This window comes from Lepidochelys olivacea (assembly GCF_965140295.1).
Source record: "Lepidochelys olivacea isolate rLepOli2 genome assembly, chromosome: 17".
Classification (NCBI taxonomy): domain Eukaryota; kingdom Metazoa; phylum Chordata; order Testudines; family Cheloniidae; genus Lepidochelys; species Lepidochelys olivacea.
Window position 1 is genome coordinate 2,411,194 of NC_140427.1, and position 24,799 is coordinate 2,435,992.

At 67.5% G+C, this 24,799-nt stretch overlaps 1 protein-coding gene across 3 annotated transcripts; it reads right to left on the reverse strand.

The window, feature by feature from the left end:
- Nucleotides 1–664: 664 nt before the first annotated feature.
- CORO6 (coronin 6) lies at nt 665–23,939 on the reverse strand. 3 transcript variants are annotated; one of them, XM_084650690.1, is made up of 12 exons: nt 23,868–23,939; nt 15,820–16,019; nt 11,766–11,888; nt 10,051–10,180; nt 9,789–9,970; nt 8,811–8,930; nt 8,069–8,188; nt 6,819–6,923; nt 6,251–6,396; nt 5,803–5,860; nt 2,853–3,080; nt 665–2,164 (listed from the first exon to the last, which is right to left on the reverse strand). In XM_084650690.1, the coding sequence occupies exons 1-12, from the start codon at nt 23,896–23,898 to the stop codon at nt 2,042–2,044; spliced, it is 1,566 nt and encodes a 521-aa protein (XP_084506816.1). In that variant the 5' UTR covers nt 23,899–23,939; the 3' UTR covers nt 665–2,041. The 3 variants fall into 3 exon arrangements, with proteins under 3 accessions (XP_084506816.1, XP_084506814.1, XP_084506815.1); XM_084650688.1 differs by lacking the exon at nt 8,069–8,188 and having other exon boundaries at nt 23,868–23,934; XM_084650689.1 differs by lacking the exons at nt 8,069–8,188; nt 23,868–23,939 and adding an exon at nt 19,581–19,668.
- Between the last annotated feature and the right edge of the window lie 860 nt (nt 23,940–24,799).

Below are 24,799 nucleotides of genomic sequence, written 5' to 3' on the forward strand. Positions count from 1 at the left end.
CGCTGGGCTTACCCCAGATCCCCCTGCTAAATCCCATTTCCCCTGCACACCAAGGTGCCCTCCAGCCCCACAGGCAGATTGGCACAACCCCAGCCCCCTTTGTGCCATGGCAAAGTGCCCTCCTTGGGGTGGGCATTGCTGGGGCCCGTCCCAGCTCTCCCAGAACAGGCCCTGGGAAAGCTGCAGCCTGGGGAGTGATGTGCCCCCTCTGGCTGGTGCACGGCAGGAGCAGCCCGCATTGCTCTGCGGGAGGGTGAGCACTCGGGGGGCAGGGGGGCTTACTCCTGGGAGCCCCTGAAGAGCATCGCCTCCCACTCACTAGCCGAGAGGTCATGTGGGTTAGTGGTTAGAGCACGACACTGCTGGGTTCCAGGGGCCTTGCACAACCCCTGTCCCTGGGCCTCAGCTGCTGCCTAGGGGGTGGTGGTGGTGGGGACATCCAGGGGGGCTGGCTGCATGCACATCCCCATCTGGCCAGCCATCTCCCCACTGCAGGCAGCTCGGGGGGGTGCTGGGCTAGACCCTGCCCCGAGAGTCACCCACTAGCAAGCTGGCACACAGCCTGGCATGTAGGGCAGGGCTCAGTGCTGGTGGGGTGGCTGGTGCTGTGCTGGGATCCCTGGGGTCACCCGGCTCCCCAGTGCTCACACTCCCCACACCAGGGTAGGAGAATGCAGCCATTTATTGCTGAGGGACAGGTACAATACCAGGGGGCCAGGAACCTGCAGGCAACACCCAGCCCCCAGGGCCAAGAAAATCCTGGTTCATTAGCTGGCCTGCCCCATCAGCGGGGAGAGCAGAGTCAGGGCCAGGTTGCTGCTTATGGGCACCTCACCAATGGGGACCCAGGCTGACCCACACGTGTAACCCTGGCGGGGCTGGGCAGGGTGCAGCTCCCCAGGTGCCCTGCATGGATGGGGCAGGCTGGGCTGGGGGGGCCTTCTGCAGCCCTCCTGTCCCCTCTGCTTTGAGCCCAGTTCAGTACCCGCCGGTCCAGGCCTGGGGGGGATTCCCTGAACCCATTGTGTGCTGCACGCCATGGCAGCAGGCCTGAGCGATGCCCTCCCGAGAGCCCAGCCTTGCCCTGGCACCCCGACCATTCAGTGTGCACTGGGAGGGGCCGGCTGCCAGGGCTCAGGGAAAGGGTGGACCAAGGAAAGGGGCCCTCATGCCAACTGCCTGGGCTCCTGTCCCATGCGGTGCCCATCGCCTGGCGTGATTCCCCACTGCACACGCGCCAGGGCCGTGTGCTGAGGCTGTTGGCTGGAAAGGTGCCCACAACTTTCCCACTAACGCGGCTGAGTGGGAAGATGGGGGCTCGCCGCAAACAGCCCTCTAGGCTACAGACCAGCTCCCCAGGCCAGTCGATGTCAGGGGGCCCAGGGCCTGGGGGAGGAGGACCAGGCAAAAGAGGGCAGGGCAGGGGGCCTAGGGGATGGGGGCCCGGCCGGGGAGGGCCAGGCAGCAGGCCTGGGGGAGGACATGCCCCAGCCCATGCCCAGCAAGCCCCCACAGTGCAAGTGATGAGGGTTTGCCCATAAGGCTGGGCTCTGCTGAGCTAGCCACAGAACCCCTCTCTAACCCACGTAACCACCTGCTGCCACCCCCTTGACCTGGCTGGGGAAGGGGCAGAGATAGCACATTCCAAACACATACCTCCCCCTCCCCTGGAGCATGGGGTCCGTCCCCTCTGCCCCCATGGCCCCAGCCCGGCAGGAGGCTTCCCCACACAAGGGATCAGTGTCAGCCAGGGAGGGAGGGGGGGTCAGTGTCTCTTGCCAGCAGAGGCCCCAGGGAGCAGCCCCTAGAGCCCCGCAATCCACTGCCGTCACCAGCTGGGTTCCTCTGCAGCCTGCCCCTGGGGCCGGGGCTGAGGCCTGCTGCGGGGGAGCCTGCCCGCAGCTCCGGGGCCAGGGTAAAAAACACGTCTCCCAGCTCCTCCTCTGGGGGGTTGGTTTTAATCCTTTAAGTAAGGCTGGGTCCGCTGGGGGCTAGCGCCCTGCCCGCCCAGCCCGGCGTGACGGCCATGGCACAGGGGCCGCTAGGCCGTGCCGTTGGTGAATTTGCAGAGTTTGTTCTCCAGGTCAGAGATGCGCTTCTCCTGCGCTTGTACGGTGTGTCGCAGGGATCGGATCTCCTCCAGCAGATCCTCCAGACTGGGCCGCTGCAAGGGGACGAGCAGGGGCAAGGGTCAGAGGTGGGGCCGCTGGGGGGGCCCCGGTCCTTCTCTCCCACCCCCAGCCAGTTACCACAATCTCATCCTAATCTGAGCTGCGCAGGTGGGCATCGCGGCCCCTTCCCCAGGGCTCCAGAGCCGCCCGAGCCCCAAGCCAAGCTGCCAGGCCCATGGCAGTGCCCCCATGGCTCCCCACTCCGGCAAGGAGGGTCCCAGAGAGGGGCCGTCACCAGGCGAAAGAGAAATTCCATGGCAAACCCCTGCCCATCCAGCTAAACGAGGCAAGAATCAGCGGCTGTGTCACATCCCACGCAGCGCAGAAGAGACGCTCCTGGTGCAACTGCCCCCTGCTCGGTCCCTGGCAGGGCAGGAACCTGAGCCCCAGACTTAAGCAGTGACTGCAGCAGCCAGCAGCTATAGTAGACTCTTATCCCCCTGCGCCGTTCAGATGCTAGAGGGAAGCCAAGACCCCCCGCTGCCCGAGTGTGTGCCTGGCTCTGCAGCAGCCAAGTGCAAGGGACCCAGGCCAGGCCTGCCTTGCCCCCTCCCGCCCGAGCCAGGAGGGGTCAGAAGGAGCGTCCCTGGGGGAGGCTGGCAGCTGGGCACCTGCCTGCAGTCCCGGGTGAGCCTGGCGGGGGGTGGGCAGGCCCGAGGGCAGGGGCGCTCGGGCACTCACCGAGAAATTGGCGTCGCAGGTGGAGTGGCTGCGGCACGGCCCCACGGGAGGTTTGTCCAGGATGTTCTTCCTGGTGACCTTGAGCTCGCGGTTCTTGACAGGCGCGTAGCCATCCCGCAGCGAGACGAGGATGGGCGCCGCGTCCTTCCCCGCCAGCCACTCGGCCGCCTCCAGAGCCGGCTCGGGGCCAGGCGTGTCGGGGTACAGGTCGTCCTGGAACAGGTCTGACTGTGGGGAGCGGAGGGGCCCGGTGAGGGGCCGTGGCACGGAGCGCCCAGGTCTTGGGCTGCCTCCCCGCGCCCCCTCGACCCCGCCCCACAGCCTAGCGCCAGAGCTACCCTGCCCTCCCTGTGCCCCATCTACCCTGCCCCACAGCTACCCTGCCCTCCCTGCGCCCCACCTACCCTGCCCCACAGCTACCCTGCCCTCCCTGCGCCCCACCTACCCTGCCCCACAGCTACCCTGCCCTCCCTGCGCCCCACCTACCCTGCCCCACAGCTTCCCTGCACCCCATCTACACTGCCCCACAGCTACCCTGCCCTCCCTGCGCCCCATCTACCCTGCCCCACAGCTACCCTGCCCTCCCTGCACCCCATCTACCCTGCCCCACAGCTACCCTGCCCTCCCTGTGCCCCATCTACCCTGCCCTCCCTGCGCCCCATCTACCCTGCCCCACAGCTACCCTGCCCTCCCTGTGCCCCACCTACCCTGCCCCACGGCCTAACGCCACAGCTACCCTGCCCTCCCTCGACCCCGCCCCACAGCCTAGCGCCAGAGCTACCCTGCCCTCCCTGTGCCCCATCTACCCTGCCCCACAGCTACCCTGCCCTCCCTGCGCCCCACCTACCCTGCCCCACAGCTACCCTGCCCTCCCTGCGCCCCACCTACCCTGCCCCACAGCTACCCTGCCCTCCCTGCACCCCATCTACCCTGCCCCACAGCTACCCTGCCCTCCCTGTGCCCCATCTACCCTGCCCTCCCTGCGCCCCATCTACCCTGCCCCACAGCTACCCTGCCCTCCCTGTGCCCCACCTACCCTGCCCCACGGCCTAACGCCACAGCTACCCTGCCCTCCCTCGACCCCGCCCCACAGCCTAGCGCCAGAGCTACCCTGCCCTCCCTGTGCCCCATCTACCCTGCCCCACAGCTACCCTGCCCTCCCTGCACCCCACCTACCCTGCCCCACAGCTACCCTGCCCTCCCTGTGCCCCACCTACCCTGCCCCACAGCTACCCTGCCCTCCCTGCGCCCCATCTACCCTGCCCTCCCTGCACCCCACCTACCCTGCCCCACAGCTACCCTGCCCTCCCTGTGCCCCACCTACCCTGCCCCACAGCTACCCTGCCCTCCCTGCGCCCCACCTACCCTGCCCCCCATCTACCCTGCCCCCCATCTACCCTGCCCTCCCTGCGCCCCATCTACCCTGCCCCACAGCTACCCTGCCCTCCCTGTGCCCCACCTACCCTGCCCCACAGCCTAGCGCCAGAGCTACCCTGCCCTGCCTGTGCCCCATCTACCCTGCCCCACAGCTACCCTGCCCTCCCTGTGCCCCATCTACCCTGCCCCACAGCTACCCTGCCCTCCCTGCGCCCCACCTACCCTGCCCCACAGCTACCCTGCCCTCCCTGTGCCCCACCTACCCTGCCCTCCCTGCGCCCCACCTACCCTGCCCCACAGCTACCCTGCCCTCCCTGTGCCCCACCTACCCTGCCCCACGGCCTAACGCCACAGCTACCCTGCCCTCCCGCGCCCCACCTACCCTGCCCCATGGCCTAGCGCCAGAGCTACCCTGCCCTCCCTGTGCCCCACCTACCCTGCCCCACGGCCTAGCGCCAGAGCTACCCTGCCCTCCCTGTGCCCCACCTACCCTGCCCCACGGCCTAACGCCACAGCTACCCTGCCCTGCCTGCGTCCCCTCGACACCGGCCCACAGCCTAGCGCCACAGCTACCCTGCCCTCCCTGCGCCCCATCTACCCTGCCCCACAGCTACCCTGCCCTCCCTGTGCCCCACCTACCCTGCCCCACAGCTACCCTGCCCTCCCTGCGCCCCACCTACCCTGCCCCACAGCTACCCTGCCCTCCCTGCGCCCCACCTACCCTGCCCCACGGCCTAACGCCCCAGCTACCCTGCCCTCCCTGCGCCCCACCTATCCTGCCCCACAGACTAACACCACAGTTACCCTGCCCTGCCTGCGCCCCCTCGACCCCGCCCCACAGCCTAGCGCCAGAGCTACCCTGCCCTCCCTGCGCCTCATCTACCCTGCCCCACAGCTACCCTGCCCTCCCTGTGCCCCACCTATCCTGCCCCACAGCTACTCTGCCCTCCTTGTGCCCCACCTACCCTGCCCCACGGCCTAACGCCACAGCTACCCTACCCTGCCTGCGCCCCCTCGACCCCGCCCCACAGCCTAGCGCCAGAGCTACCCTGCTCTCCCTGTGCCCCATCTACCCTGCCCCACGGCCTAACGCCCCAGCTACCCCGCCCTGCCTGCGCCCCATCTACCCCGGCCCACAGCCTAGCGCCACAGCTACTCTGCCCTCCCTGCGCCCCATCTACCCTGCCCCACAGCTACGCTGCCCTCCGTGTGCCCCATTTACCCTCCCCCGCAGCTACCCTGCCCTCCCTGCGCCCCATCTACCCTGCCCCACGGCCTAACGGCACAGCTACCCTGCCCTGCCTGCACCTCCTCGATCCGCCCCATAGCCTAGCGACACAGCTATCCCACTCCTCCCTGCGCCCCATCTACCTGCCCTGCCCCATAGCCTAGCGCCACATTTTCCCTGCCCCTCCCTGCGCCCCATCTACCCCGCCCCATAGCCTAGCTCCCCTCTACCCTGCCCCTTCCCCAGTCCAGGGCCCCAGGAGCCCCATGTCCCAGGAGTCCCGGCCACTAGGGCGCAGCCCCCAGGGAAACAGGGGCTGGGGCCAGGGGTTCCCCCAGGACTCACCTTCCGTGGCACTGTCATGACGATGGGCTCGCACTTCCGCTCGTGCAGCTTGAAGAACCTGGATAAATGGGGCATGTGGTTACAGGCCTGGCCTGGACCCCCTCACCTTCCCATGGCCCAGCCCCCACTCCCTTGCAATGGCCCGGCCTCCCCTCCAGAGCCCCCCAAGGCCCAGCCCCCTCCCCCATGGCAGGGAGCAGTGACTGGCCCTCCCACAGCGAGGCCCACCACCCACTCCCTCAAGTCTGTGCCATGGTCCAGCCCCCACCCCCGCCAGCAGGGCCCCTCGGGGTTATGGGCACCCCCAGGAGCTGAGGGCCCCCACGAGCTGCCCTGGGCCTGTGGGAGGGATCCAAGGACTTGTGGGCAGTAGCTACAGGGGTGTCTGGGCCCCGGCAGCCCCACATGCCATGGGGGCTAGGGCAAGCCGTGCCCGGCACCCCCTCACCTGGCAATCTCGCACTTGCTGACGTCCAGGCCCCGCTTGGGCATGAAGCCCATGCCGCGCTGCGGCTCCTTGCTGCTGTAGGTACTCAGATAGTGCACGTAGGGCGCCTCGGCCGTGATCTCGAAGTAGCGGATGCTACTGTCGCCCTGTGAGCGGGCACAGGCGGGGGCATCAGCACTCGGAGAGGGGGCTCAGCCTCAGGGGAGGAAAAGGGACCCGATGGCGCCGGGGAGGGGTAATGCCCTGAGTGCTGGCAGCGCACTGGGTGCGGGATCTGCCCAGGGTACGCGCCCCGATCCCGCCCCCAACCCCCCCCCCGCCACTCGGGGCACCGGGATCCCGCCCCCAACCCCCCCCGCCACTCGGGGCACCGGGATCCCTGCCCCCAACGCCCCCCGCCACTCGGGGCACCGGGATCCCGCCCCCAACCCCCCCCCGCCACTCGGGGCACCGGGATCCCGCCCCCAACCCCCCCCCCGCCACTCAGGGCACCGGGATCCCGCCCCCAACCCCCCCCCGCCACTCGGGGCACCGGGCTGTGTCAGGGCCCAGCCTGGTGCAGTATTACCTTGCCACACAGGTAGACGATGCTGGAGTCGGGGTCATAGAAGGGGAGCAGCACCCCATTGCTGGTGTCCATCTCCTGCAGCGCAATCGGCTCCTCGAAGTTCTTCTGCAGGGGCGGAGGGAGCGCAGGTGAGGGGGGGACAGGGCGGCCCGAGCTGGTTAGCCACGCACACACACACACGTTAGTGACCCAGGCCCAGGACAGGCCCACCCCCTTCAGGCCCCTGGCACCAAGCAGGGGACAGCTCTGACTCTTGGGTGCTGGCCCGGTTCTCCCTTCATCTCTCCCCAGCCATGAAAGAGGGCAGCCAGTGGGGCCAGCCAGCATTGGGGCCAGCCCACTCTGCCCTCCCTGGCCTGCCTCTGCTATTCACCCTCCTGCCCCTTGGCCCTGCCCCACAGAGCTGTGTCCCAGTGCCCCCCTCCACAGCAGCAGGGCAGCCCAGTGCCCCACAGGACAGGCCCTGCCCTCCCTCCCCTGCCCCAGAGCATCTGTGCCCCGACCCCTGGCCTGACCAAGCCGTCTCTGCTCACCCGCCTCCCAGGAGCATCTGCCCCCCAGCCCACGCCTGGACAGTCGTGCCCCCACACTCCCAGCATGCACTGCAGTTCTAGGCCCCTCCACTCTCCCCCCATCCCATGCAAATTCACATCACTCCAAGCCCTGGGAAGTTGGCATCATCCTGATGGGACAGCCGCGCCCCCGCCGCGCCCATGACTTGGGGGCATGGTGCCCTGCTCCAAACGGATGCCGCCCGATGGGCATCCTCCCCCGCCGCCACGGGCCCCCTGGCACTCGGAGCAGCCCTGCTGCCTGCCAAGGCCCCTGGGTTTGCGTCCCCCACCCCACAGCTCTGACCCCTGGCCTTGCGGAAGAGCTGGGCCTGCCCTGAGCAGAGCTGCCAGCTGCTGAAACCAATCTGCCGGGAGGGCTCAGTGTGGGGGTGGGATGGGGGGAGCCAGCCCCTCCCCCGGGAACCCAGAAGGCCGCTGACAGGGGATGCAGGAACCTTACCCGTGGCAGGCCCTGAGCTCTGCCCACACTGAGTCCCAGGTGTGGCACTCACAGGGTTAATGACTAGCCCCCTCCGTCCTGCAGAGAACGGGCCTCCTGCCCCCTCCTGCCCCGCGCGCAGAGGCCAGCTGCCATGGCTCTGGGGCGTGGGCACTGCCCACGGGGCAGCATAGGGCATGCGTGTGCGGGGCGATGATGCCCAAGTCCCGGACGAGCATCCCATGCAGCCGTGTTACCGGGTCCCACAAGCCCAGCTCCCGCTGACTCATGCGGGTAAAGCCCGTGGTAAAGATGTGTCCTTCCCGCGTGAAGACAGCCCGCATGGGCCTCATTCCTTCGTGGGGGGCAAACCTCTCCTGGGGAAGACAGGCAGCGTGTTACCGGGGGGGGGCCCAGCTCCGCCGCCCTTGGGACCGCAGCGCGGGGGCGAGAGAGAGCCAGGCGCGGTGCATGGGGAGCCCACGCCCAGCAGGACCAGAGGCAGGCTGCGGTGCAGTGTCCAGCAGGGACAGCCCCTTTACCCCAGCCACTAGGGTGCGCTGTAGCAGAGCTGGCAAGGGAGTCGGCCCCGGCCACAGAAATAGAACCCAGGAGTCCAGAGACCTAGCACCCTCTCCTCTGACCATCAGACCCCACTCCCCTGCTCTGAGCCCCCCTCTCATTCTAGCCCTCCCCAGCACTGCAGCATCTGGGGCTGTCCCTGCAGGGCCTGGACCATTTGAAATGGGGCCAAGGCCCGGAGCGGGGTGCAGTTTCTAAGGCGCCAGGGAGCCCCCCGGGGGAGCTTGGGGCATTTCCTGTTCACACCAGCCAAGGCCTCCCTCTGTCACGCTGAGCAACGGGTCCCAGGCTCCGTGCCGAGCTGTCTCCACCACGCACAGACACTCGCTGGCAGAGCACCGGCTCGCCGCCCCGACAGGCACGCTAGACAAGAGCGGCGGGCAAGGCCTGGGGCGCGCAGCAATCGCCTTCTCCTACCAGGTCCCAGAGCGCCAGCTGCCGCTCACTCATCTTGCTGAAGCCTGTGGTGAAGATCTTGCCATCGGCCATGAAGATGGCTCTGATGGGGCGGGCACCTTCATGCGGCTTGACTTTCTCCTGGCACCGGCGGTTAGAGGGTTACAACCAAAACACAGGCACACACCAAGCTGTTAGTCCGAGGTGAGCCCCCGCATGCAGGGAGCGTGGCACGGCCTTCCCCCCACCCCCTCAGCCCAAATGGAGCAGACACTGGACAAACCCCAGCCATGAGCTGGGCAGTGGGTCCTGCTGGGGTGGCAGGACTGGATGGGCTCTAATCCCCACAGAGGGCACGGACAAGGCAGTGGCAGGGGGATCTTTGCCACCTGGTCCTGCCCTCTATGACAAGAGGGGTCTCCGTGCTCTGCCTCTGGGCTGAGCCTGCCAGCTGTGGGCATCCATCCTGCCCCCTGCAAGTCATCAGCCCGTAGCAGCCGGGAGCTGGTGCCCTGCTCTTGAGCCCCGAGACCAGCCGGTCCAAGATGCCCTCGGCCATGGGGCTCAGGGCCAGTGCTCCGGCTGTGCAGGGCCTGGGTGCGATCATGCAGAGCCGGTGCCATGCACGGTTACAGGCGGGCACAGCTGGGCGTTAGCACTCAGCGCCGAGGGAGGGAGGGAGCTGTGGGCAAGGCGTGGAGCCAGCCTGCTGGGACATGGAGTAACCGCACGGCACAGCCATGCTCCCCTGGGGAGAGGGGCGCTGAGGGGGGAAGCTGAGACACCAGGACAGCAGGCCGGCTCCAGCTCCCAGAGGAGAACACGTGGGGCGGGCAAGGAGGGGAGAGGCACAGGTTGCTCAGAGCGTGGGGCACCCCACGGACACGGTGTTGCTCCCAGCAGCAGCAGCGTGCGAGGGGCCCGGCTCCATGCCCACTGCCCGGCTCCATGCCCGCTGCCCGGCTCCATGCCCGCTGCCCGGGGGTGCTGAGGACTCACCGTCACCACCTGCTGCTTGCGGGGGTCGATGATGCGCACGTGCTTGTCCTTGCAGGTGGTGACGAGCAGGCTGCCGGTGCGGTTCCAGCCCACGTTGTAGATGAGGTCGCCGTGCATGTCGTCCAGCATCAGCAGCACCTCGCCCGTGCCCACGTCCCACAGGATCAGCAGGTTGTCTCCGCCTGGGGACGGGCGGGACGGGCGTCACTTGGGGGCTGCGCCCAGCCCGAGGGCTGCAGCCCGGGCACCCTGTGGGCCTTACCTGCGCTGAGCAGCACATTGCGAGCCGTGGGGTGCCACGTGATGATGCCCACTCTCTTGGAGTGCCCCTCCAGTGTGACGATGGGCTCCGTGATGTTCCGCGTGGGCACGTAGTCGGGGATCTGCCAGACCTGGGGAGCAGGGAGAGCGAGTGGCGGTGAGGCTGCCCTCTCCGCGGGGGTCAGAGCCAGGTGCGGGGAGGGGCACCCAGGGGCCTGCGGGGTCAACGACGCTATGACATTTATGGGCTCAGGAGCTGTAAGCGGCTAAGAGCCCCAGAGCCAATTAACTTCTCCCTTAATCCTCTGGCATGTCACCCTGCCCCGGGCAGCTGTGGAGAGAGGGAACCATGCCTGAGGCTCTCCGGGCCCCTAAAGACACTGGCCTGGGGCCCCCACAACCTGCCCGTCGTCCTCCCCCTCCCTCCCTCGCTGTGAAAGGGAACAGGAGCACATGGGGTAGGAAACCAGGGACCGGCCTTGCTGCACACTGCAGGGGGGGCAGGCCCCCCAGGGACAGCCCCTCACTAGCATTGCCCTGGGGTGTTGGGGCGACAAGGGCTGGATCCCAGCCTGGCCTGTCTGAGGAGCCCGTGGGTCTCCCATTTCCGGCTGCCCCTGCCACCCCCGTGCAACCAGACGCCCCCAGGAACGGCTGGCTGCACTAGGAGGTCTTCTGCCACCCCCGCGGCCGCCTGCTAGAGACAAGGGGGAGCCACAGCCCCCCGAGCAGCGGGTGCTGCACTGGCCCCCCCCGGATCTTCTCCCTGCCCCAGCACGGCCTCCCATGTGGCTATTCTTAGGTGCTGAGTCAGGCAGGGAGCGCCGCATCCCCCACACCGGCAGGCACCAGCCAGCCACGTGCCACCTGACTAAAAATAGCCCCCACACTTCCAGTGATTTCAAAAGGAACAGCGCTGAGCCAGAGCACTGCCCCCCCAGCCACCTGGCCCCACTGCAGCCCCCCATCCCCCCTTGTTGCAGCCCCCCCAGCCATCTGGCCCCCAATGCAGCCCCCCAGCCCCCCTTGCTGCAGCCCCCCCAGCCACCTGGCCCCACTGCAGCCCCCCAGCCCCCCTCACCGCGGCCCCTCCAGCCACCTGGCCCTCGCTGCAGCCCCCCAGCCCCCCTCGCTGCGGCCCCTCCAGCCACCTGGCCCTCGCTGCAGCCCCCCAGCCCCCCTCGCTGCGGCCCCTCCAGCCACCTGGCCCTCGCTGCAGCCCCCCAGCCCCCCTTGCTGCAGCCCCTCCCAGCCACCTGGCCCTCGCTGCAGCCCCCCAGCCCCCCTTGCTGCAGCCCCACCCACCCACCTGGCCCTCGCTGCAGGCCCCCAGCCCTCCTTGCTGCAGCCCCACCCACCCACCTGGCCCTCGCTGCAGGCCCCCAGCCCTCCTTGCTGCAGCCCCGCCCAGCCACCTGGCCCTTGCTGCAGCCTCTCCCAGCCACCTGGCCCTCGCTGCAGCCCCCCAACCCCCCTTTCTGCAGCCCCCCCAGCCACCTGGCCCCCAATGCAGCCCCCCCACGGCAGCAGCCTCACATGCACATTTCTGCAGCAACTCTCCAATGCATTCACCCCTCAGCCCCCGAAACCAACCTTGTCACCCCCCACAGCACCCTCCCCTCCCCTCCAGTACCGTCCCCGCAGCCCATGCTCCCCATTTCCCCCCAAGGCCCCTACCCCGTGAGAGGCCCTGAGCTCAGCCCCCGGCCCCCATACCATGACCGTGGTGTCCTCGGAGGCACTGGCGATGACGTTGTCATTGTGAGGGCACCAGTCGATGTCCAGCACGGGTGCCGTGTGCCCGGTCACCAAAGGATGGTTCTTATCCACGCGCCCTGTCTGGAACACACAGGCAGGGCAGTGAGCTGGGGCCAGCTGGCAGCGCCCTGTGCCTCCCGCCCCTGCCCCACAGCCAGTGCCCCATCGCGCTCTGCCCCGCCTGTGAGGAGCACCGAGCTTCCCGGCCCCCCAGCTGCCGGTACCTGGGGCCACGTCTATGGGCAGCCAGCGCTGGGCAGAGGGACCTGACGGCGGGTGGGCGGAGCACAGCCTCCTCCCCATGCCAGGATACCGGCTGCAGTACCTTGGCCCCCTCACCATGCCCTGGGCCGGCTCCTGGACTCGCCGAGGGGAGGGGGGCTCCAGTGGGGTGGGGGGTGTCAACACAGATCCCAGTGGGACAGGTGCCCACATCCCCACACGACTAGTGTCCTCGGCACTAACCACCCCTCCCTGGTAGCGCCCTCAGCAGAGGGGCCAGGGCCTGGCTGGGCCCCGCAGCCTGAGTCTCCCTCTTCCCCAGGGCCAGGCAGAGCACAAGGAGGGCTCACCCCCGGGCAGGCTGAGACCGGCAGTGCCCTGCACCCCTCTGGCTTCCCTCCCGCAGTGCCCAGTTGACTCTAGACAACTGCTGTCAGCAGGAGCGTCTGACACACACCCCAGGCCCTACCTCCCTGGGGAGCAGCTAGCGGGTGGCATGGGCACTGGGCAGAGACCACACTGGGAGGCAGGACTCCTGGGTCCCCTTCTCAGCCCCGCGCCCGCTCACATGCAGGGACCGGGCAGAGCGTGGGGAGATGGCGATGGGCGCACGAGGGCGGGCGGGGTCTAGTCCCGGGCCAGCCTCACCCCAGTGCCAGTCACCCCGTGGCAGGAGCAGGGCGGAGAGGGGACACAGGGCCCTGGAGAGGCGGGCAGCGGAGTGCCACTCTGCAGAGTCCAAATCACTCCGGCCTAGGCAGAGTGAATGGATCCGGCCCCAGCAGCTCTGACGTCACATGACCCCGAGAGCGTCGGCGGAGCTGCTCCCCGCCGTGCCAGCAGAACGTGCGGGCAGGAGGGGGTGGGGTCAATTTGACACACACCCCTGTGCCATCCTCTCTCAGGCTCTCTCCCACCAGGGCCTGGGGTGGGTGCAGGCGCCTAGCTGGGAGAGGCTCTCATGCATGCTCCAAAAAAGCCAAGGACCCCACCCCAGCGCCCCTCCTGCCAGCCAGCCAAGCTGCACTGGGTCAGTAACATCACCCTCTGTGCGGGGGAGGGGGAGACCTGCAGGGCCCTCCCCTAGCATCTCCTATACACTCACCGACCCCCAATTCCCTCGCCCCCTGGCACTGACCCCAGGCAGACAGGGGCACCCAGCTCCCACAGGGCAGGCCCAGGTTTGTCACTCAGAGCCAGCCCCCATCTTGCCTGGCCACAGCTCCTTCTCAGCCCGCAGATCTCCGAGTGCTGCTTGAAGCAGCATCACTCCCACTGCACAGAGGGGAAACTGAGGCACGAGGCAGGGGACAGGTCTTCCCCAAGGCCCTGCAGTGAGTCAGTAGCAGAACTGGAAATGGTACCCAGAGGTCTGGACTGACAGTCCCCAGCAGGCCACACCTCCTCCCATGGAACAGCCCTACAGTGTCTTCTCCGGTCAGAGCGGGCGGAGGTTTGGACTCAGGACTCCTGGGTTCTAAGCCCAGCTCTGGCACTGACTCACCATGTCCTGTCCCCTCACTAAGCCTTAGGAAGGAGCCCCCCACAAGCAGGCTCTGACCCACCTGCCCCTTCCTGTGCCCCCCCTCTGCTGTAGGGCACAGCCCCAGCCCCTCCCCTGGCCAGTGAGCTGCACACACCAGGGCAGCGCTGTCCAGCTGGAAACTCGAGCTGTGGAAAGAGTGACCCCGTGGTTTCCTGCTGTCCGCTCGATTGTTCCTGGTATGAGTCACACGTTATTGTGAGCACAGCCTCCCCGCGCCGGACAACTGCTCCAATCCATCTCTGCCCGGAGCCCGCCTGGCCACGGGCAGCCCGGCGTGGGTGGGGGGAGCCCGGTCAAGGTCACGACCTGCGGGTGCTGGTGAATGGAATCCCCAATGCCCAGAAAGGCTGGTGAGCACAGGAGGGGGCGGAGGGGAGTGGGCCCAGAGGCAGGGGACAGGCAGGTGGATGGGGCAGTGCTGGGGACCAGACAGGATGGAGTGAGAGAGGATGATGGCCAGAGCCCAGGAGCTGAGAGAAGCTTGTAGCCCGGGGAGGCGGGGGGCAGCAGGAGCAGGACAATGATCTTACCAGAGTAAAATATCCCAGAACTGCTGGGACAGACCCCGACGCTCAGGGCCAGGGCAGGATTGGGCCCCGTTCTATAGCCCCGCTGCTTAGCCCGATGCCCACTCCCAGCAGTAGGTCACCCACCTGCCCCACTGACAGGCCCTGTTGCAGTCTGGCTGCCCCCAGCATTGCTCGAGGGCTAGCAGGAGCTGGGCAGGGGGCCCAAAGTCCTGCCCCACCCTCTCTGCTCCTCCTCCTGTCTCCCAGCCAGGCTTCCGGGCTGCTCCCCCCAACCCCCCAGGAGGAAGGCAGCACGGGATGCACCTCCCCAGCCCTCTTGACTCACCGGCAGCTCCTGCCTGCTCGCTTGTGGTGCCCGAACCGGGGCTGGCTACGAGAGCCATGGAGCTTTCGGACCCTGGGGCGGGAGGCACCCCCCTCCCAGGGCAGGTCACACACACCTCCCTCTACAGCTGCAGAACAAGCCAGTCCCCAGAGCCCTGATGGATTCCCTGAGCAGCCCCTGGCGCTGTGTGCCAGTCACCCAGCCCTCCTGCTGCTACCCACTCCAGTGCCCATTCACGCCCCCGGGGCAGCATGCCCTGCCGGGGCCAGTCACTCTCCAACGGCCGAGTCTGCACCCAGAGGTGCGGGGCCCGAGCCCACCGGCAAGGCACGAGGGGTTCAGAGTGGCTGGCTGGGAAAGGGCACCGTGCTCTTGGAGGGGGCCTACAGGCGCCCCACAGCATGGCAGCTCCTGCCCGCTGGCTCCTCGAGAGCTGCCCCATGTGCTGTGGGGAGGCGGGGGGTTCCCTCGCTAACAAACCCCGCTTGCGGCAGCTGCTGCCTGAAAGGAGCTGCCCTCGGGCAGCGTGGCCAGGCTGTCCCCAGCATCAGAGCCAGGTGCCCAGTTGCTAACTCCCCTCTGCCTGCGAGCTCGTGCCACAGGGGTGAGGGTAGAACCCACCCACGGGCCGCGTAGAGAAAACCCCACAGCCAGGCTCTGCTGCGGGCCCCTAACGAGCCCCACACACGGCCCATCAACCCGGCCCAGTCCTGGCAACGTGGGGCTGGGAGCTGGGCTGTGCTCTCCCGGCCATGGCCCCACAGCCCCAGGCCCCCGGGACAGGGTCCAGGAGTCACCAAGTTTCCTGAGCCTGCCCAGCTCCCCGCCCGGCCGGCTGCCCCGTGCCAGTGCTTGGGGGAGGCCAGGGCAGGACGGCCGGAGAAGCGGGCAGCCCATGATGGGGACTCAGACCAACCCAGCCCCATCGCCATGGCGACGCGCAAGGATGCTCCCAGCTCCAGGCCCGAGACTGCAACAAAGGCCTGGCAGCTGCTCCTGCGTGCCGGCCTGGGGGAGGGGCTGGCAGATGCCCCCCAAACCCGGCACCGCCCCCAGCCAGGCCAGCTGGACTCACGAGCCCGGCTGCCATGCAGAGAGGGAACTCACCGCTCCCTTCTCCCTGCCCTGCTGCTGCTGCTTGGCTCTGCCAGCCAGGGGCCACCACACAGGCTGGGGCTCTGCACAGGAAACACGTCCCGCCTGGGGCAGCCCCCCCGGCCTGCCCCCCACGGGCCCTGGCGGCTGCCGTGCCCCTCCCCCCAGCAGCCCGGAGCATTACACAGCACCCAGCCTTCTCCACCAGCGCCCCACTGCGGGGAGCCCAGCAAGCCGCCGGGTGAGCCCACCCCCTGCCCACTCCTGGCCTGGCCACACCAGCCACTCACTCACCTTGGCCAAGGGCAGCACCATGAAGGCCCCTCCGCCGCCAGACTCCACGATGATGGCCACGAACTTGGGGTTGACAGCGCAGAAGGAGCTGTCCCATGTCACCTTGGACACCCGGATGTCCTCGTACATCTGGTCGGCCTTCACCGGCTGCCCGAAGACGTGCCGGAACTTACTCTGGCGTACCACCCTGCGGCTCATGGCTGGCGGGAGATGGGGGGGATCAGCGAGGGAGCAGGCCCCCAGCACCATCACTCCCCTCCCTGCCTGGCCTCCCCAGCCATCCACCAGCCTCGAGTCCCCAGGACACAGCAGGCCCCTGCGGGCTCCAGCCCAGCAGAGCTGTGGGGGAGCCCAGGGCCGGACTAGCAGGGGAGCTGATTGGGGGCCCATGAGAGGAGCTCTCTCTGAATGTGGATTCCAACCTCTCCCCTCCCCAGGCACCTCAGAGGGTCTGGCTGGTGACAGCAAGTGAGTGGGGTGAAGAGGCTGCTTGGTGTCTGTGCCCCATGCCAGGGCCCACCCCACAGAGCAGGTGCTGGGAGGCAGCCTGCAGCAGGGAGTTCCCAAAGTGCCAGCCCCCCATCCCAGCTGCAGCAGGAGCTCTGCAAGAACCCTTAGCTGCAGCACCGCGCCTCCATTAGAAGACCAGCAGAGGCAACACCTGGAACTGAGAGAGATGCTGGGGAGCCAGGCAAAAGGGAGCAGGGAGCATCCCTCCTCAGGCTTGCGGAGCTCTGCTTCCCCTGACCCCATCCTCTCTCCTAGGACAGAGCGGAGGGACGGAGCCCAGCCCAGAGAGCAGGTGCAGCCCCATGGGCCTACAGGGCTCTGGATCCCTACTGCCCTGGGTCAGCCCATCGCCCCCATGGTCCCACGGCCACTGCCCTGACCATACCCCAGTCCTGGTCAGGCAATTCCATTCAGACTCCCTACCACCAGGCCCCCCACAGCCTGTTGGATCAGAGATTTTGCATCCCTTCCTTCCCCAAACTGCTGGCAGCATTGCTGTGTAGGCATTAAACAGCCACCACATTAGCCTTCAGAGGTGGCTGCATGTGAGTGGTGGGTAGATGGTTTCCCACCCCAAGAGTTCTCGTCCGAAAAGCCCAGGGACATGGCCGGGGGGGGCCTCCCTTGTCTGGGTGGATGCAGCCGCAGAGCATCACCGCCATCCTGGCAACTGTGAAAGTGACAATGCTGCCCCCGCAGCCATTCCCTGGGGGTCCCCAACGCTGCCCCCTGGTGGGAAGCGTCAGCAGCACCGTGGTGTTGGAAGGCAGCATGTCTCCTCAGCAACACCAGCTGCTGCAAGCGCATGGTCCTGCGCTGGCCTCCTCGGGGCTGGAGCACCCAAGGAAACAAAGTACTGGGTGCTCAGCACCCACCAGCCGGACTTGGGGGAGGGCGGAGAGGAGCGAGCGGGTGAGGGCCTCGGGGAGGGAAAGGAGTGAGGGCAGGACTGAGGGGGAGGGAAGAGGTGGAACAAGGGTGGGGCCTTGGAGGAAGGGGTGGAGTGGGGGCAGGGCCTCAGGGTGGAGCACCCGTGGGGAAAAGTAGAGGCTGGCCCCTATGGCTGGCCTCCCGTAGAAGAGAGTTAAGGGCAGGGTCTCGGGCCCGATTTCGAGGTGCTCCGCGGCCTAGGCTCAGCGTACCTAGAAGGGCCTACGGCTCCGGGCTGGGCACTGAGGTCCATAACTCCAGCCCTCGGGCCCGTGGAACTTTCTACCACCGGGGCAGAGCCCGGCTGGGCAGCAAACAGAGCGTCCTGCGGGGCCGGTCCCAGACTGTGGAACAACCCCCAGGAACTCAGGGCCACCCCAAACCTCCCCAGGGGCCCTGCTCCCACCGTCCTTCTCTGACACAAACCCAGAGCAGGGGGGCCGTACTGGAGGGGAGGAACAGGCTGCTCCGCCGCTCACACAGCTCTCTCCCTGGGGAGAAGAAGAGAAAGAAGGAACCACGGGCTGTCACTGGACAGCGCTCGGACACTGTGGTGATGAGGGTGAGCCCTGCAGAGCAGGGCAGGGGGCACCTGAGATATGCAGTGGCCTGGGGCTACAGGGGCCACTGGCTCCCATGGTGGGGGGCTGAAAGGGCTGGGAAGGTGGCCACTCGCCTGTAAGCTGTCTGGGCTGTGTTCGTACCGCGCCTGGCACAGGCGGTCTCTGGGTGCGACCGCCACGTAACCAAACACAACAGGGACTGCCAAGGGCAGAAGATGGTACAAAACGGGGGGAGGGCAACCTAAGGGGTGGTCTTTCTGCGTGAGTCTGCCTTGGCGTGCCAGCGTGCTCGCCCGCCTGGCCCTCCTCATGGCCTGCCATGGCTTTGCCAGGCCTGGCTGCTTAGCCACATCCCATCCCCGAGGGAAGGAGGGAACCAGGATTCCCTGGAAGCCATCTGCTGCCAGGCTGTTGCTGGGCTCCGTGGGAAGCTGGCATACCCAGTCCAGCATGGCCCCACACGGGGCAGTGTCCATCCACCTGCCCCCCTGAACGCTGCTTCCTCTGGGGGGCTGATGTTCTCCGCCAAGACTAATCCATGCAGCCGGCCGAACCCCGGGCTAGGGGCAGCCATGAAATCGGACATTGCTCTCAGCCCCTGGCCTGTCACGCTGCGCTGGGGCTCTCTGCCTGGCCCCCTTCCCATCCCCTGCACTCCACTCAGTGCCCAGAGGAATAAACCTCCCAGGGATGCTGAGCCACGTTAGACCAGATAACGAACACTCAGCCTTCCGCAAGCTCCTAGTGCCGCGCGTTGCCCCACGTCGCCCCCACTTCGCAGGTGGGGAAACTGAGGCAAGGGAAGGGACGCGACTTGCCCAAGGTCACCCATCAGGCCAGTGGCAGGGCCAGGAATTAAACCCAGGTCCCAGCTGCACATGCCCTTTGGCCCAGCGGTTCATTCATTCTCCTGTCAGCACTGGGGCGAGTGGCCTGCACAGGCCTGGGCCAGGGGGAATCATGCCCATCTTTACCCCAGGCTCGGCCCCCCCGGACCTAGGCTGAAGGGGCACCTCACCCTACGCAAGGCTGGGGCTGCAGAGCTGTGGGGGGCTCTGCTCTGCCCCCCCCAGTGCAGCGTGTGGGACTCTGGGGTCACCCCCAGCTCGCAGCCCAGCCAGCCTCCCTCCCTCCGCACCGAGCACAGGACCCAAGGGCCACACCGGCCGCATGGCACCCGGGGGCCGCGCCTGCCCACGCGCCGACATCCTACAGACACCGCTGGGGGGGGGGGGGCACAGTCCCAGCACCAGCCACCCCCCCGCCAGCCCTGCGCCCCTGGCATCCCCACCACACACGGCACCTCCTGCGTCCGCCCCCGCGGGGCCCGGCAGGATGGGGGGGGCACGTCAGTGATTATCTGCCCTGCTCCCAGTTCAGTCCCGACGGCAAAGCCCCGCCTGCCCCCAGGAAAGGGGCCCTGGGCAGCTCCGCAGCCCGGGGTCCCGCGCCCTCCCCGCGCCCCGGGGACCCTCTGCGGGCCCCGCTCAGGCAGCAGCTGGAGGAGGAGACGCTGCGGCGGGGGACGAGCCAGGGTCACTGTCCTAATATAGACACGTCTCCGCCAGCCCGGGCCTGCGCGGGGGGGCCCGGACCGTCCGCACGGGGACCCCGCGAGCCGGGCCGGGCCGAGCCGGGCCGGGCCGGGCCCCCCCACCCAGCCGGGCTGCCCGGGTACCGGCTGGCAGCCCCCCCACCCCCAGCCCAGCAGCAGCTGCCCGGCCCCATGGGGCGGGCGCGGGCCGGGGCCCCTCTCACCTGCTCCGGGGCGGCGCGGTGCGGGGCCGTGCGGGGCGAGCTCGGCTGCAGCCCGCCGGGGCGGCTCGTCTCGGGCTCCGGGCGGAAATGGACGAAGCGCTTCGTGCGGCTCCAGCCGGCCCAGCCCGCGGCAGCTGCTGCCAGCCACGTGCGGCCGGGCTCGGGGAGCCGACAGCTGCGGGGCTGGCGCGGGGGGGCCGGGCAGAGCCCCGGCGGGGAGGGGCCGGCTGGGCACCAGCTGCTGCCCCAGGGAAAGGGCTGCTCCCCACCGAGCCCCAGGGAAAGGGCTCCCCCCTCCAGCTCCCCCCCCGAGCCCCCCCAGCCCCAGGGAAAGGGCTCCCCCCTCCAGCTCCCCCCCCGAGCCCCCCCAGCCCCAGGGAAAGGGCTCCCCCACCGAGCCCCAGGGAAAGGGCTCCCCCCTCCAGCTCCCCCCCCGAGCCCCCCCAGCCCCAGGGAAAGGGCTCCCCCCTCCAGCTCCCCCCCCGAGCCCACCCAGCCCCAGGGAAAGGGCTCCCCCCTCCAGCTCCCCCCCCGAGACCCCCCAGCCCCAGGGAAAGGGCTCCCCCCTCCAGCTCCCCCACCGAGCCCCAGGGAAAGGGATGCCCTCCCGAACCCCCCCAGCCCTAGGGAAAGGGCTCTCACCCAAGCCCCCAGGAAAGGGATGCTCCCCAGCTCCCCCACCGAGCCCCAGGGAAAGGGCTGCCCCCCAACTCTGCCCTCCAGCCCCAGGGAAAGCGCTGTCCCCCAAACTCTCCCCAAGCCCCAGGGAAAGGGTTGACCCCCAGTGATCCCTCCCTGCAGCCCTAAGCAGAGGCACAGTGGGACGCCCCCCTTCTGGCGGGCAGTGCCCAGCAGCTATGGGGTGTAGGGGGACACGCTCCTGTCGGGGGGGGGGCTCAGGAGGACGGAAGGGGGTGGTCCTTTGGAACCGGAAGGCCCCTGCCTGGCTGGGTCCGCTCAGAGGGTTTGGGTGTCACCCAAACAATCCACTGGACAAACCTAAGAACAAATTGCTGGTCCCCCCCACCCCCGCTTGTCTGAGTGGGGCCAGCCATGGGGGGAGGGGGCAGTGAAATCGTTATAAGAGCCAGCAGATGGGCTGTGGCTTGTGGGCTACAGCCCCGGCGTTGACTGGCGGGACCCCCACTGACAGCTGGAGCTCATGGGGCGGGAGGCTGGATGGGCAGACGGGTGGCAGCAAGCTCTCAGCTCGGCCCCAGAGCAGACAGCCACGAGGGGCCAACACACCAGACCGTAACGACTTTCCCCTCCCCCCTCCATCACGCCAAGGGAAATGGAGGCACAGGGAGCAGGGGAGTGTGACAGGGTCACGGGGGAGCCAGGGGCTGGCAGGAATAGAGCCCCAGAGCCCCACCTCCCCATCTCTGCTCCAACCACCAGGGATGCCACTCGTGTGGGCACATGACCCGAGTTGCATCCCCTGCTGGCTCCAGCAAGCTGAGCACCCAGAGGGGAAGGGGCAGCATCGGGGGCCTGCACCACCAGCCAAGCAGGATCTTGACCCTGCAGGGATGCGTCCCAAGCCCCAGTGGGGGGAAGAGGGGATTGCTGTGGGAGCAGAGGGCGGGGATATGGGGAGCAGCCACACACCCCTTCCCCGAGCAGCGTTGGGGTCACCGCAGCAGCTACAAAGAAGGACGGTTGCTGGTTGCAGCAGCTCCTCACAGGGAGGGGTGGAGAACATAGCCCAGCTCTGGCTGGCTGTCAACACCTGTGATGGGCCAACTCACCCATGGGTCCCACCCCAGCAGCCAAGCCCCCCACGAGGCACTGGAGAAAGTGCCAACCCTCCCAGCCAGCCCACAGCCCAAGCACGGCCTGTGACACCCCAGCAGGGCAGCTCCTAGAGCCCCCGAGGCTGGCGACTCTCAGGCCCTGACAGACAAGGCCAAGGTGTGGGGAGCAAGTGGAGGCTCAGAGCAGAGCCAGGAGAGAACCCAGGTGTCCTGCTCCCAGGGCCTCTCCCTGGCAGTGCTGCCCTGCACGGGGCTGGGCACTGGTGGGGGATAAGCCAGGGCTCAAAACCTGCCGGGAAGCACTACTCCAGGTCAGAGGGGCCAGGGGGAAGGAACAGGCCCAGGTCCCCTGCTGGGCACAGCACAGCCAGAGCCCTTGGCCAGGGTCCTGGTGCCAAATGGCACCAGCGCAAGGCATTCTGGGAGAGCCCGATGCTACTGGGGCGCTGTCTGCTTGGCTGCAGGCCAGGAGCAAAGCCGCAGGCAGCAGCGTTCCCGGCACGCCAGCAAACCCTCAGCCCGGCAGCCGCCCCAGGGGATTAAGGGGATTGTGGGGCTCAGGCCAGCCAACGAGGGAAGCAATGCCCTGGCTCCGAGAGTGGCAAGAGCCCTACAAGGGCACCGAACACAGCTGCATGAGCATTGGCCGAGCTGCACAGACCCAGACCTTTGGGGACTGGGTGAGTGGGAGCGAGACAGGACGGGCATGCCCCTAAACTCTCCCACTCCCAGCACCTGGCCGGCACTGCTGGTGGAGGGCAGGGTCACCTCAGGAGCTGCGCCAGCCCCCGAGGGATAAGGGCAGAGACCCTGACCCTCTGCTCAGTAGGGGGCAAGGGGACTATGGCATGGAGGCAGGGCCCGGGCCTGCCCTTTGCTTTCTCTGCTGACCCTGCAGCAGGTGGCTACTGCAGAGGTGCCCCCCAGGCCAGCAGGGACAGGAGGGCCCTGGCTGCACAGGAACCGCCCTTCTCCTGTCTCCCACCTGGCTCCCAGATTGTCCGTGCGGACACCTGTGCTCTGAGAAAAGCCTGGTGGCGCCCAGTGCGCGGGCTTCAGCCTCCTCTGGCTCTTGCTGGCCCAGGCAGGCCGCACAGCCACCAGGGCTGCAGGAGGGCCAGGCCTCATGTCCCAGTGTCAGCACAGCATGGGGGAGGTAGGAACATTCCCCTTATGCCAGCCTGGCATTCAGGGAGCAGGTGAGAGGACAGGGCCATGGGAAAGCCCTGACCACAGCCCCTCTGCCACGGGCACAAGGGAGTGAGTTTGGAGCCAGCTCAGCCCAGCCACCCCCTTCCATCCCACTGCTCTCCTCTGCGCCACCTGTTTGCCAGCCGCTGCAGCAACTCTGGCCCTGGCATTAGCACCGGGTGAGCCAGTGAGAGGGGAGCTGGCCCTAGGGCAGGGGCTCAGGATCTGCCCCAAGGGGGCAGCAGGCAGAAGAGACTATGCTGGGTAAAGGGATTTGCTGAGGAAGCTGGACCATGCAGGGTTGTGGGCAGGGAGCCTGGCTGTGAGGGGCCCAGAGTGGCAGGCTGGCCAGGGGCCAGCAGTTTGGGTGGCTGGGGAAGGGGTCTGGCCCTGCAGCTGAGGACCCGGCCCTCACCTGTGGACCCATTGGAAGGAAGCACGGCAGCGGCCAAGGGGAGGGTGAAGGCTGATGCTGGAGGGCAGCCAGTGAGAGGAGGGGCTGATGCCCATTGGGGTGTCGAGGGGTTGTTGGAAACCTTTTTGCCATGCTGGTGATTTAGTTTGGGGCCCAGAGTGAGGATTGGATGCTGCTTTCTAGTGTAGTGGATTTGTTCTGGTGGACGTTACTTTATATTATTTGCCCCGCCACCGTCCTGAGTTTTTCCTTGCTAACATTGGAAGGTTTTCTCCATGGGGCTGGGGTGCCCCCGTCTCCCCCCACAGGCAGAGCCCATCCAAGGCCTGGGCGACTGCACAGCTGCTTGGCCCACTGTGCCTGCCTGGTGCCAAAGGCAGTGACCTGGGAGCAGCCCGCCAGGGAGTTACCCAGCAGCCTAGGGCAGGGAGGGGACGGGAGAGAAGGACCGAGGAACAGCCACTTGGGCAGGAGCCATTCCACGCCTCCTGGGCAGACCTACGCCAAGAGATTTCACAGAGGGCACCAACGAGCCATCAGGCACCTTGGGGCTGCTGCCCTGGGCCAGATGGGAATGGGCTGTTGGGGGGGGAGGGGAGGGAGGGAGATCCTTGCTCTGCAGCCACCTGGCTGCGGGGGACACAGGTGCCAAACACAAGGCAGTGGAATCCTCCCAGCTGCCCAGGGTAAAGCTGACAGCAAGGGCCCAAACAGCAGCAGTACCTGGGGGTTAAGGAGGTACCAATGCACCATCCCTCTAAGCTGGCAGCTCACCCCTCTTGCAGCAATGCTGCTTGCCACAGTGCCCCAGCCTTCCTGGGGTGGCAGAGCCCAGGCCAGAGGTACGGGCCTGGGGCATTGCATGAGCCTTGCCCCAAGAGTAAGGCAGGAATTCTGACTGATCTCCCTCCCCAACCCGCTCACCCTTGGTCTCTCTGCCTGCAGCCTGCGCCATCCCGGCTGGAGAGCTCCCGGCCCAAGCAGGCCGGCTTTCCTGGCGTTTCCTTTGTTTCCATGGCAGCACAGGCTGCATTAGCACTGTGTGGCGGAGGCTCCTTGGGGTGGGTAACAGGGACCTGCCTTTGCCCCCTGCCCTGCCGGAGGGACTTGTCCAAAACCAGAAACAGGCTGACACCCAATGCTCGGGGGTGGGAGGAGAAGCTGCTTCCTGCCCTTGCACAGCTCTTGCTCCACACGGGAGCAGTTCTTTCCCAGCAGCATCCTCTCGCCTAGGCCAGCTGGTATCGAGCCCACCGTCCTCACACAGCCCCAGGGGAGGCTGGTCCACGGTGGTGTTCTAGGCCACGTACAGCAGGGAATAGAGCCGGGGCAGCACCCCGGACACGCTTCGGGGGGGAGGGGGGTCACAGGCTTAGAGGAGGCCAGGCCAGGCGCTTTGGGTTAAGCGAATCCCCACCAACTCCTTTTCTGGGATGTTTTGTGTGGGAGGCTGGTGTGTGTCCTCAGCCCAACAGGGCCGCCATAGTGCAATCAGCCTGTAGGGCACCTGGAGGACAAACATGAGGACAGAGGCCAGTGCCCAGCGACAAAGGGAAGGAGGAAGAAGGGGAAGGTCGCCCACGTGTGATTTGCTGGGGATGCATTTTGCTCTTACAGCTAGAATCCCAGTCCTTCTCCTTGGTATGCAAGTCCAGACCCCACCAGGCCCCTAACACGGGCCCTGCAACACCTCAGTGCTTCTTAAGCCTTTGCGTTTAATAGTTTGGTTTAACCACTGTTCCCTTCAGTTCCCTCCTCTTCCCCTTTGATCCACTAGCCCAGTCGCTGCCTTTGGACAAGCTGCAGAAGCCAGACCCCTCCGTGGGCGGCTCCGAGTGCCAGCCGTACCCCAGCTA

Bases quoted from the DNA above. Each gene is read 5' to 3' on its own strand.
- CORO6 (XM_084650690.1), bottom strand. From the start codon at position 23,898: ATGGCGCAGGCTGCAGGCAGAGAGACCAAGG. The intron at 6,397-6,818 runs GTAATACTGCAC...GCCCGCTCACAG, and splicing joins TCGTCTACCTGTGTGGCAAG to GGCGACAGTAGCATCCGCTA. The intron at 2,165-2,852 runs GTGAGTGCCCGA...GTCCCCTTGCAG, and splicing joins CCTGCGACGCCAATTTCTCG to CGGCCCAGTCTGGAGGATCT.